Here is a 12,969-nt window from a genome sequence, read left to right on the forward strand (position 1 = left end):
TACAAAAGTGTTCCAGAAACGTTTCTTAGAAACGTTTCCATGCACGCCCTAACATTAGCCCCCCCAAAAAAAAGAAAAAATTACATGTCATTTCTGATATTAAAAGGTGCAACACGCATTATGCTACTTAAACGAAACAACTTGATAGCTATTATTTTTCTAGTGTGTTACAGAGATAATAACTATCATATTATAGTTTGACTTTACATTGCTACGACCAAACAATTTATTAATAAATGAGTTTTGGTCATGATAGGATTTTAATACTTCTAGTGACTTTAGGAGCAGACTTCGTGAAACATGGCGAGTGCTTCAACTCTAGAGTTTTTTTGAGGCAAAAAAGAAACATCAATCGAAGAACTTATGGTCACGAAAAGGAAAGTAGAGTTGATTTATTTGATTATATTCACATATTGTCGTAGTAGGTTTAAATAAAAAACACGAGTTAATTATTAGATAATAGATAAGATGTTATAAATTTTTAATATCTCGATAATGAAGTGACCCGTGGGTTTTAATTTTAAATATATCCTTCCATACATCATAAAAAATAAATAAATCAAATCTTGATTCTATAAATTATTGTGATTCCTCTTATTATAATTTTAGAGGTATCCAAGGAATTCTAACATTAGCCACCCCTCCCCCAATTGCACATGTCATTCGTGATATTAAAAGGTGCGGCACACATCACGTTACTTAAACGAAACAACTTGATAGCTATTATGGTTTCAGTGTGTTACAAAGATGATAAAATATTATATCATAGTTTGATTTCACATTGCTACAACCAAGCAGTTTATTAATAAATGGGTTTCAGTCATGATAGGATTTTAACAATTTTTAGTGACTTTAGGAGCAGACTTGGCAAAACATGCCAAGTGCTTCAACTCTAAAGTTTCCCCGGGCGAGAAGAAACATCAATCGAAGAAGCTATAATCATGAAAAGAAAAAGCAAAGTCGATATGCTGCATTGCATAACAAAACAAAAACAATCTATAAAAGGGTTATTGGCAACGATTAGGCACTCAGCTCGGGGCCTTCCGCCTCAAAACACGAAAGATCCCAAGTTCACTGCCTTTGCCAATTTCATAAGCCCATCCAAAAGCCTTGAGAAATCGTTCAATGCAATTGATTATCGGTAAACAAAAGAAAAAAAAAAATATGCACAAATATCTCATGGCAATTATGCATCATTTTCTTTCGAAATCAATCAAAGAGGAATTGATGGTTGGAAAGGATTCTCCTACCTAATACTTCGCCTATTCATGTTGTTTTTTGTCTTGCCAAAATAGTCACGTCCGAAGCATTTTTGGCGCCACATGCACATTTTCATCTTTCTTTTATTTAATCAGTGGAAACTGACGAGGATCTCAGAGATTTTTTTTGTATTCTTCTTTCCCGGAGTTCGGACCAACTGCTTTTTTCTCTGCCCCATAATTAATTGAAAAGATTCGACTTCGCATGTGTGCCACCAACCAAAACAAAAGGCAGAATAGAAAATTTTAAAAAAGGGGACAATAAATAAATTTAATTGCTATGGTCCTAAAAATGAATATTAATAAATCAATTAATTGAAATTGATGGAATACATAAGTGTTCGTGTTGATGATCGTCCGTCCTCTACAACAATTCAACGAGACTTTGTACGGCCTATTATAAGTACAACTGCCTACAGTTGATTAATATTGATATTGATGGTTACAACTGCATCTCCATAGTTTGAGATCCATGATTGTAGGTCGACCTTATTTACAATTAGTTGAATTTAACCATGAATCAGTATCTTCATCTTCCATTAGCATCTCCGTTCTCCAGCTTCTCTATATTCAACATTTAACCAAATTTGCTAAGTCACAATCATCAATTGATCACCATCGTACGTTGACCACTGTATTGTGGTCACCGACATGCGCATTTGCTATCAACAACTCATTGATAACCAATTCATACTTAATGCCGACATTCGCATTCATTCAAGTTGGCATCACGTTCGTCAGACTTGATGGGACTTCCGATAGTTATTATAAAAGCTTAAATTATCATAAAAATACACGATTTTAAATACCCCAACACTCTTTGAGGAGGCAAATGAGGTTCGAAAAAATTTAAACTTAGGACTTTCGACTTCAATTTTATGAAAAATTTTATGGAATCATTGTCAACTATTATGAAAAATGTTAAATTTTCGGGTTAGGACTTTTCTAACATCGTCGATTTTTTCGGGCTGTCTGGGAGCGCAAAAGCAATTCATGTTTTAAGCAGTACCGCGACGAGCATCGCATTGAAATCTAGGAAAATGACCATTACCAGCCCGGTGCCCCAGCAATGGCATCGATTGGTCGTGGGCGAAGAATGGCCGTTCTAAAGTCAATGCGGGCTCATGATTGCGTACTTGCCCGACGCCGGACCACCCGTTTCCGACCACGCATGTTTCGTGCTCGTTTCTTCCGTGCCGCGAAGACGCACGCTCCCGGTCTCTCCTCACGCATTTCATGCGTTCCCCGTTTTCCGAGTGGGAAAAGATCTCGGGAAAGCGCACTCCATCGTCCGGCTTTAAGTTTTTAGAACATTCGACAGTTGATTAAGGAAAAACGCTATTGATATTAAGAATACGAGGCTGTGTACCCGAATCTCTCTAGGGTCCTTGTCTGCTGCTCGATTTCGGGAGCGTAGTGGAGAGCATCGTGATATCCATTTGACTATTTGGATTTTTAGTGCTCGGTGCTTGGCTTGGTAATAAAGCAAAAAAATAGGCATGTATATATTGTAATATATATTATAGTTATAGAGTTAATATTATGAAAGACCCTAAATTGGTGCACCTGCGATAAATTTATCGAAATTATTTTTTTATATTAAAAATTTCAAATTAATATACTTGTGATAAATTGGATTAATATCACGAAAAATTGCAAACCGGTACATCTGTAACGACCGAAGGGTAAAATTCTAAACCGGTACGCCCGCCAAATGTCACGTGTTATCTAATTTAACAATTTAACTGTAAAATTTAACAAAAACTAACGGAAAATAAATTTGTTATAGGTGTATTAGTTTGAGATTTTTCGTGGTGTTAATTCTTAGTTGTACTGCAATAGTTCAGTTATCGGTTCATTGAGTGCAAATAGTTTCCTTCTATTCGACTTTTCATTGGTACCTTAACCACAAAGCCATAAACATTGCATGGACTTAGGATTTATCTATTTTAGATGGGTTTTCTCATCGCGACAAAGACAAGTGTATTCTAATTAAAGTCGGTTGACAACCAGAGCCAATCCAACATATTCATGTATATTGCAAAAGTGTCTTTGACAAAGACAAGAGTATTCAAATGCAATATATTGATGACTTTTTTTAATAATTTCCCCCCTAAATTAAAGTCCAAGCTATGTCGTGCTGCCGTATCGAGCCCGGCTTCTTCTCCAATGAATTCGCGGGATTCATGCATCCAAAGGGTTCATGGCTCATGGGGGAATTCCATGTTCCAAAAATCAACGTCCAACAACCGCAAGGGCCAAGACCCATGTCGAGATCGAGAGAGAAAGAGGCCTTAAATGCTGATCTCACGCGTCAAAACTCGTAAAGCAAAGGAAGACCTAACAAACCACTGAGATTCCTTCAAGAAAAGACGCCATCGCCATCGCCATCAAGACCAACAAGAATCCTTCAAGAAAAGACGCCATCGCCATCACCATCACCATCATCATCACCATCACCCAAACGAACGAGAGCACCGAACGAATCGAAAGCAAATGGGCTTGTACGTTGTTTGAGGGCAAGTTCGACAATGTCAGCGAGGGGGATGGGCAACTAACCTCGCCCTCTCGCCATAAACCTCATCCCCTTTCCAGAAGGTCTAACGAATACATTAAGGGAAAAGTGGTTGCAGCTATTTGTGTCTGCTAATTGTGTCGCCGCCAAAGCAAATGAGTTGTTGCTAAGAAGATCTGGCTTCATTGAAGTTGGCCGTGATGTTGTCATCATTTATTACGGAGCGTAGGTCCGTTGCATTTTTTTTTTTTCACGGGAGGTTTTCCCATGGATCTCACTTAAGTCGCGTTGGTGACGGAGTGGGTGTAGGTCCGTTTCATTTGACATGCGAAAAAGTAAGAAAAGACGCTTGATAGATGTATTTTTCGATTTTCTTTTTTATAAAAGAAGGGGGAAAGGCCGAGTGTGTTGCACTATTAAGAGGCGGCCTCGAGTTCATTCGCGTGAATTGGAGATATTTGTGAAAGGAGAGAGCGTACTCTCAAAATGCACGGTAATGTCTTGTTTGTTCATTCGACCTGTCTTCTGGTTCCGATGACCAACGAGTAATGTCATTCGTTTGCACATGAATAGTGCTGAGCATCTTGCTAAATGGTCGTTAGAGTACACCTATGATTCGAAGCGTGATTTGATAAGATTATTCGAGACGTTTGAATAACATGTGTTGTTTGGTCGCTTCTTGTACAATTCACCCATAAATTAAACTTTGGCATTACTAACCCAAAAAAAGAAGAAGAAGAAACTTTGGCATTTATTTTAGTAAATTATTTTTGGAGGAAATAGGTAGTATCCCTATATAGCCAGAATTGAAAGGCTTGTTGAAAGCATTTTGCTTTCCCCTATAAGTCACCATGGGCATGGTGTAAGCATAGTATTAATAATCAAAATTTTAAAGAGTGCTGGCCCTCTGGGCTTCGTCTACGTTACATTTCTGCGACATATCCTCCAAGTGATTTGTGATCCCCTTGATCATAGGTTCGAAATCTCAGTCGCTCCTAAGCTTCGAAAGCCTTGGTTCCCTATGGCGTACATTCGACTGCGTGACATAACATTAGATATCTCTGGGTCTACTTTCACTAGCACACTGACAGGTTTGCTCAAAATGACAATAGTTATGGCTCAAAATCAAACGCTCTGTCGTGGGTGTTGAACTCTTATGGTAATGCATAGGAATTACCGAAACCAGATGTATCTTCATACCCTTTACTGGTCAAAAGAACCTATTAGGTCTAGGTAAGAAAAGATAGAAACAACTGGATTACTGGATGTAACTTAGAGAAAAGCGACACTGAGTCTTTGGGCCAGAAGGTTTGTTTTGGGGCAATTTATGCCCTAGGCTAATTGCAAATGATGGATGGAAACCATTTTGATGGGATGTTTAGAGTGTTGGAGATACAGTTGAAGATTGTGATCGTGGATTGTGAATATGTGATAGTTTTAGTAAATAGGAAATTTATAATTCTTTGTATATGATTTCCTTTTCTTCTCTTTCATTCTTGCACTATAAATGTATTAATGTACTTGTATACAAATCAATGAATATACAGAGAATTTTCTCCTTTTTCTTGCATTTCCGTCATAGAGCATGCATAAAAAATTTTTATTTCTCTATCTTTTGTTTTTCTATTATTCAGAATAAATTTCACAATTATTTATTTATTTTATTTATGAAATAGATTTTTATTTCATAAATGGATTTAGATCAGAAATCAAAAGCTAAAATTTTTAGCTGTTCCTTTTTGGAATAAAAATGAGAAATGAAAACTTTTTTTATTGTTTACTCTCATTACACTCGTTGCCCACTTGTCGTTTGTGGGACACTAGCCACGTTTTGCCATCATACGCCCCCTTGGAAATAAAAAAGTTTATTCGTTATAAAACAAAATTTTGTTCTATAAACAGAAATGTTGAGTCATTATTAAACGTGTTTCTTTATTTAAAACTTATCGGAATAGAAATTGATTTATATTCTAGAAATTTTGTCAAAGGCACCCTTACTTGCTGCCTACCATGATTATTAGAGACATGATATTTTAGGGAGAAAAAAAAAAAAAAAGGACAAAAAGAGAGCTCTCATTAGATACAATCCATGAGATAAATTTTGGGTGGTCAAGTAAATCCACAATTGGGAAAAAGAGCATACATTTTGAGACCTTCCTACTCTTCCAAAACCAAGAAAGTGTTCACCGAATATCATGGAATACCATCACCAATTGCATATTGTCGTCCAGCTACATCAAGAGAAACTGGACGTTTGAAGCATCCTGGGCCTGGCCCGGCAACACCGGCGGGCCACATAAAAACTGGCGTTGGGCTCGCAGCCCAAAACGACAGCGGCCCGGGACTCCCACTTTATACGACGTCGTTTTAGGAAGCCTCTCTCATCGCCTCCGCCCGTTAACTAATCTCGCTCGGCCATGGCGCTTAAACCTCGGGAAGAACCCTAGAGAAGAGAAGCAGAGGAAGCAGCGATGGAGCGGCAGGAATCGAGCTCGAAGAAGGGGGACAGGGACGAGATCTTCGCGGACTGCTCCTTCGCCAGCCTCGGCCTCCACTCCGCGCTGTGCGACCAGCTCAAAGGTTCTCCTCCCGCCCCGCCCCGCCCCGCTTCCTCCGGCCGCCGTCCTCCCGGCGGCCGCGGTTCGTGTTCCGTTTCGCGACGTTTGAATCGTCTGGTTTGTGTTTTTCTCTCTTGCAGAACGGCTGGGATTCGAAGCGCCGACTCGCGTCCAGGCCCGGACGATTCCCGTCGTCCTGTCCGGGCGGCACGTGTACGCTTCCGCTCCTCTCGCCGTATCGTATTTTCCGGTTCTCGTCGGTGCTGTGGTTTAGCGTCTTGACTCGGTGAAGGAATTTTTTTTTTTTTTTCCCCAGGTTGGTCAGCGCGGCCACCGGGACCGGGAAGACGATCGCGTACTTGGCGCCGATCGTTCATCACTTGCAGAAACGCGATCCTCGGATCGAACGGTCCGATGGAACCTTTGGTGCGCATTCATTTTCTAATTTTGTAATTCCGATTGGGCATGCTTGAGAAGCGACGATTCGCCGCCAATGTTTTAAATCTATGGTCTTTCTCATTGATTATAGAGCAGAGAAGAGTTGTGAATTGGTGGCAATTCAGAGTTAGGGCATTTTATTTGCTAGTGGTAATGCAGTTGGTGCATGGATTATATTGATATCCTGGTTACAGCGTTGGTACTTGTACCGACGCGTGAGTTATGTCTGCAGGTTTATGAAATCCTGCAGAAGCTGTTGCACCGGTTTCATTGGATTGTCCCTGGTTATATTATGGGCGGTGAAAACAGGTCGAAGGAGAAAGCAAGGCTGCGGAAAGGTGAGAAGTTTTGCTTGTATCTGTTGCTATTTTGATGACCCTCTGAGACTACAGTTGCAATTCAATTAATTTTGCCAAGTAGACTACCTCTTGAACTGTGAGTAACGATAGGCTTATTGATCTTTGTCAAATTACTGTCTCACAGCTGTCATTAGTTTTTTGTTATTCTGTGATTATTTATCTGAACCTGCTAAATGGTTTGACAAATTAGAGTTAAAAATAGAAAATTTGGGCGGCATCTGAAGTTGGAAGCTTTAGGGTGATATAAGTTTGGTGAAAGAAAAATAGCTGGCCTTGCTTTGGAGAAGGAGTTACTGCTATGATTATTGCTTCCACCCTCTGAACTGTGTTGCAGTTGAAGACGACGTTGTACAGGCACATTTTGTTGTTGGTCGGATATTTTCAAAGACGTGCATTCTGTATGTTGATCTTTTCAGAAGTTTCAAATTGCTTGGGAATGACCTGCCAACAGCTTTGTTTTGTTGACTTTCGATCACTTCCTCCAGTTAAAACTGGAATGCTCCCTCTCAATGGGATAACTTAGATTAGGTGATTTTGGATTGCTAATACCTTGTATTTCAATTGGGTAGTCATTCTTTACCAAGCTGAATTTGAAGGTTGGATCAGTTGATAGAACGATGATTTTTACTTTTACGTTGTGACTTTTTCTGCTTTTGTCCTTGTCACGCAGGATTTTAACATGAGCAATGTTATACATGTTCAGGGATATCCATTCTCGTGGCGACGCCTGGACGCCTTCTCGATCACTTGAAGAATACATCATCATTTGTTCGTATGAATTTGCAATGGATAGTTTTTGATGAAGCAGATAGGTTTGTATGAAATCCTCTAATGAGGCCCACTGTGATCATAATATCGTGATGCTCCATCAGAAGCTCCTATTTTATTGAAATAACTATGCCCCTGACTGTTCACAGAATTTTGGAGCTGGGATTTGGGAAAGAAATAGAGGACATATTAAACATACTGGGGTCAAAGCAAAGTGATTCTACTGGCGAGAAAACTGGAGCTTCAAGGGATGCTGGATTTCAGAGGCAAAATTTACTATTGTCTGCCACCTTAAATGAGAAAGTAAATCATCTTGCTAATATTAGCTTAAAAGATCCTGTTCTAATTGGTCTTGATGAGAAGAAGCTGCAACTACATCCATCACCTCAAAAAGTAGGATCTTCAGGATCTGACATTGATGAAGAATTGGAATTTCCCGGTGAAAGAGAAATGTCACTGACGAGCAACTACAATCTTCCGTCGCAATTAGTTCAGAGATATGTGAAAGGTATATGTTGGTAAATTCTTAGTGAAACCTCCCAAATTGTATATTTATTGCCGGAGTCCTGACTGAATGTCTATCCACAGTACCTTGTGGTTCCCGGCTTGCAGTACTTCTGTCCATTTTGAAGCACCTTTTTGAGAGAGAAGCCTCACATAAGGTTATTTTCTATGCTCTCTTCACCTTTGGTTGTATGAAATTTTAATCAGTGCCTGTTATTTGAGTTGCTGGATACCTAATATGCACCTTGGTATTGGTCAAATACTCTAGTTGTGTCTGGTGTAGAAGGTTGTGAAGTTTTTGTTGCAAGATGGATGTCCCTGCTGTTTAAAGGATACTCCTTCTGTTAATGGTAGTCAATGGACAATTTTCTGTCGATTTCTAACATTGTAATAAGAAAGAATTTGGGTATTCTAATGTTCAACAACTATAATCTATTGACAAGGCATTTGCTCTTTTTTTTTTTCTGCTAGTACTTTCTTTTTATACTAATTTGTCCTGAAATTCCTGACATCAGATATCTATCATTCTTGAATATTTTTTCTGAGTTATGCTGCTTATGATAAAATGGGAGGGTAACAAGATTGCATTCTTGTGCTCATCTCGCAGATTGTGGTATTCTTTTCAACATGTGATGCAGTAGACTTCCATTACACATTGATCAGTGAATTTGTGTGGTCTCCGCATTCACAAGAAAAGGAAGTCAAGAGCAAGTTCTTGAGGTGCAAAACATTTCGTTTACATGGCAATATGAAGCAGGAGGATAGAAGAATAACATTTCAGTCCTTTAAGACAGAGAAATCGGCTCTCCTTGTGTCTACGGATGTAGCTGCTAGAGGCTTAGATTTCCCAAAAGTCAAATGTATAATACAGTACGATTCTCCTGGAGAGGCTACTGAATATGTGCATAGGTATCTCTCTGCTTTTTGTGAGACCCCAATATACTTCTTGTTTAAGTGTTATATCATCTGTACGAATTGCTGCATTTTTGGCTTTGGACTTTAATATCGTCTATTGCCTGCCTAGACTATAATGCATTCTGCTTTGAGCCCTGCACACAGCCTGTTCTTATTTCGGGTGAAATACCCATTTGCATCGAAAATTGGCGATTCCTGAACTTGATACTTGGTTTTGGGGCAAATTAATACACCATAAAACATGTCGGGATTGGCCGAGACAAGTAGCTGATTTCATGTACGGGCTGGACCTTTTAGTACGTTAGTGGTGAACCTTGTTCGGGAGGGATGAGTTTCAGTGGATAGAAAATCTTGATGATAAAACTACAGCAATAATGTTTGGAAATCTTTTAGTGGGAATGATGCCATCTTGAAAGTGATTTGACAGGGTTGGCAGAACTGCCCGTTTAGATGAAAGAGGGGAAGCTCTCTTGTTCTTGCAACCGGCTGAAATGGATTATTTACAGGACTTGGAGAAGCATGGTGTAAGTTTGGCAGAATATCCCATGTTGAAGGTGTTGGATAGTTTCCCATTGTACGGCCAGAAGCTCCATGTCAAGAATTTTGTTTTATTGGATTTACATCCTTGGGTGCTAGCTCTGCAAAAGGGACTTGAGCTCTTTATTTCAGCCAAGGTACTTGTCTTCTGCACTCATATGATTTGATTTTAAGATTCTAGGACTTCCCTTTCTTGCTTTTCAGTTCTTTTGCCAAAATGTTGAGGACATGCTCTGCAGTGGCTTTTGGTTTGTATTGATTAGAATATAGAAACCGGAAGATGATCTATGCTAGATGTGCAGTACCTTTAGTATTTTTTTAGCTTTTTATGGCCTGTTTAAGCGCTTCCGAAACTTTTGAGACTTCTGACGTTCCTTATGGTTAACTGAACACACTGCCACATAGGTATCAATCAAAAATCAACCTGAAGGAAAATAGTATAATGAGAAGAATTTTGCATCTCATTTCTCTAAAATTGTGGACACGTAGCATTATTCAATTTATTGCGATAAGTATAAGAATGTCGGTGAATGGGGCTAACAACAGGGTACCCATAATCTCACTCAGCTGCAATAGTTGATTGTATAACCCAAGGGGGTGAGAGTGATGGCTTTATTATATCCGGACTCTTTCTTTATTAGGGTTTTCTGATCATGCTAGATAATCACTTAACCCTTTGCAACATCTGGTTTTGTCGTGTGTTGTTATTTTCTTTTGTTGGGCTGAATGGCATCCTATTTGTACATGCTGTTAAGTGGTCTAATCTCTTCCTCAGGCAAGAATACATACACTTGCCAAGAGTGCATATTGCTCTTGGGTCCGTGCATTTGCAGCCCATCGAGGGGAGCTCAAGAGAATTTTTATGGTGAAGAAACTTCACCTGGGCCATGTTGCAAAGAGCTTTGCCCTGAAAGAACAGCCATCTTTAGTGGGGCAATCATTCCAGAAGCAAGCAAAGAAGAGAAAACGAGATCAAAGGCTGAAGGGCTTGTCCAAAAGGAGGAAGGTCAGCAGGAAAACATGAGTACTGATCAGAAGCCATTCTTGTGGACATTTAAGCCTGACTGCCCCTGATCTCGGAAATTTTTGGGCATGCTGGTGATGAATTGACGGTCTCACTGGTCTTCTGTGACCATTCAATGACACAAGCTGAGCTCACTTTTGGCTTCAGGGTTTCATACTCATTGCGAAAGAAGAAAGGATCGAGATAGGTTTATGGATGGTTAACCGTAGGCAAAATTTTGAAATGAAGTTATGGGAAGTACATTCGCTTAGTGGCTGCTACTTCTTTTCTGTAAAAGCTATTTTTTTTTTAGCTGGGAAAATTATTTATAGGTTGCGCTCCGGGTATATGATCTAGCCCTGGAGTTTAAGATTAAGCGTAAGTAGAGTCACATCCATTTTGTGTGCTACTGGCTGTAAGAGAAATTTCAAAGAACTGAAATGTGATGCTGGAGCACGTATACTGTTGCCAGCAGATTACGTACCTTCGCTTTCTCGCTACCTTAATTGCTTTCTCGTCTCTGTTCATGCACGTAAATTATTAGTCTGTTGGGCAGTCGTCGTCTGCGATAGTTCTTGTCCAAGTTGGTACTGGAATGACTGATGCAAGGAGCATCCTAAGACCATAACTAATCAGAGGGCTCATTCGATGGTCTAATCCTCATCCCTGTACCGCACTGTAGAACTTAGTCTTGCTTTCGGCTCTCAATTGGTAGTAATCAAATCCGGTGGTCCACCATACGTGGTGGGAATATATGTTTATCGTTGCTGTCTTCTCAGTCGTCGTCGTCTTTACTGTAGAATCAGCGGCCGATCGCGTCTAGTGCTGCGAGACGATGCCACGTCCTTCCCGCTGCTCTTCTTAGCTCACGACGGAGGTGGGGTGCTCAATCGAAAGGACACTGCTCACCAGGTGCCAGACCATATGACATACCTAAATGTTAGGGACCTCAACCTAAGAAGAGAGCCATATACAATGCACGCATTAACTGCCTCACATGCAATGCGGATAGCCCGTGTCTGACCCTACGAGGATTCCCCCCGGGCGCACGGATCCATCGAGCATTTAGACTCATCGGTACCGGTCAGCGTCGACCGTGGGGCGGTGTTAAATGAAGGGCATGACCCCATTCTAAACTTTCGCCCTGGCCCGCCCCAGCCCGCCCCGCCCAACCCAACCCAACCCAACCTGATCCAGAATTGTTCTATTGTATTATTAATTGAACAATCACAATGAATTATACCCTTTAATGATTATCATTTGTTACTACAATTTATTGATTATAATTTATATTTGAATATACGCGAAATATAAATATTAACAAAATAAAAGTCTTTAGTCATGAAATAAAAGCTTAACTTAGACTAATGGTTTCACATTCTACGTTATGAGATATTGCAATATCGCACGAAGACATAAATCAATAAAAACCCAAAAAATTGTTCTAAGTTCTAAATTACAAATTCCAAGTTTTAGGTTTCACCGATCTAGAATTTATAATTTACTTGTTGAAACAGGTTCCTCAATTTTTGGAATTCGAAACTTATCCTGGATACCTTGAAACCTAAAACTAGACGGGTTCTTATCGATTCGGTTCTTAAGTTCCAAGTTCTATCCTCAAAACCATGCTCACATGTACGACGACTAGTTCATTTGCTAGAGAGCGACCTCACAGAGAGTCCCGTACCGCCGATGGGTCGAGAGGGGAGAGATTTTGACTAGCGAACAGCAAAGCAATGAAGGCTGTGGGGTTCAAAGCTCCAGAGGTTCGGCCGGCCTTCCCTTTCGATGCAAATACAAACGCCCGCCGGTGCGCCGTCGCCATAGCCATCTCTTTTCCTTGCTCTTTTGGCCACGAGTCGCTATAAGGAAAGAAACGTACCTCTCTCTCTCTCTCTCTCGCTCTATCTCTATCTCTTCGCCATTCAACGTTCCCTCCTGTCGTGCAGTCAACGTCAGATGCACATGCACGGATGAGGCGGGGGGCCCGCCCCCACAGAAAAGGCCACCGCGGACCGCCTTACACGTTGACCGGCGCGCTGCCATAAGCTCCGCCGTGCGGTCCGGAGCCCCGCCACGTCAGCCCGGAGGTTGGGACCCCGGCCGGCCGCTC

At 40.5% G+C, this 12,969-nt stretch overlaps 1 protein-coding gene across 2 annotated transcripts; it reads left to right on the forward strand.

Moving 5' to 3' along the window:
* The first annotated feature begins 6,190 nt into the window (after positions 1-6,190).
* Positions 6,191-11,356, forward strand: LOC104438008 (DEAD-box ATP-dependent RNA helicase 17). 2 transcript variants are annotated; one of them, XM_010051067.3, is made up of 10 exons: positions 6,191-6,354; positions 6,473-6,545; positions 6,649-6,758; positions 6,965-7,108; positions 7,833-7,941; positions 8,047-8,405; positions 8,486-8,559; positions 9,009-9,310; positions 9,744-9,990; positions 10,629-11,356. In XM_010051067.3, the coding sequence occupies exons 1-10, from the start codon at positions 6,246-6,248 to the stop codon at positions 10,875-10,877; spliced, it is 1,776 nt and encodes a 591-aa protein (XP_010049369.2). In that variant the 5' UTR covers positions 6,191-6,245; the 3' UTR covers positions 10,878-11,356. The 2 variants fall into 2 exon arrangements, with proteins under 2 accessions (XP_010049369.2, XP_039166221.1); XM_039310287.1 differs by lacking the exon at positions 6,191-6,354 and having other exon boundaries at positions 6,479-6,545; positions 7,003-7,108.
* The last annotated feature ends 1,613 nt before the right edge of the window (positions 11,357-12,969 follow it).

Source organism: Eucalyptus grandis, chromosome 3 (genome assembly GCF_016545825.1).
Source record: "Eucalyptus grandis isolate ANBG69807.140 chromosome 3, ASM1654582v1, whole genome shotgun sequence".
NCBI lineage: Eukaryota > Viridiplantae > Streptophyta > Magnoliopsida > Myrtales > Myrtaceae > Eucalyptus > Eucalyptus grandis.

Bases quoted from the DNA above. Each gene is read 5' to 3' on its own strand.
- LOC104438008 (XM_010051067.3), top strand. From the start codon at position 6,246: ATGGAGCGGCAGGAATCGAGCTCGAAGAAGGGGGACAGGGACGAGATC. The intron at 6,355-6,472 runs GTTCTCCTCCCG...TCTCTCTTGCAG, and splicing joins GCTGTGCGACCAGCTCAAAG to AACGGCTGGGATTCGAAGCG. The intron at 7,942-8,046 runs GTTTGTATGAAA...GACTGTTCACAG, and splicing joins GTTTTTGATGAAGCAGATAG to AATTTTGGAGCTGGGATTTG.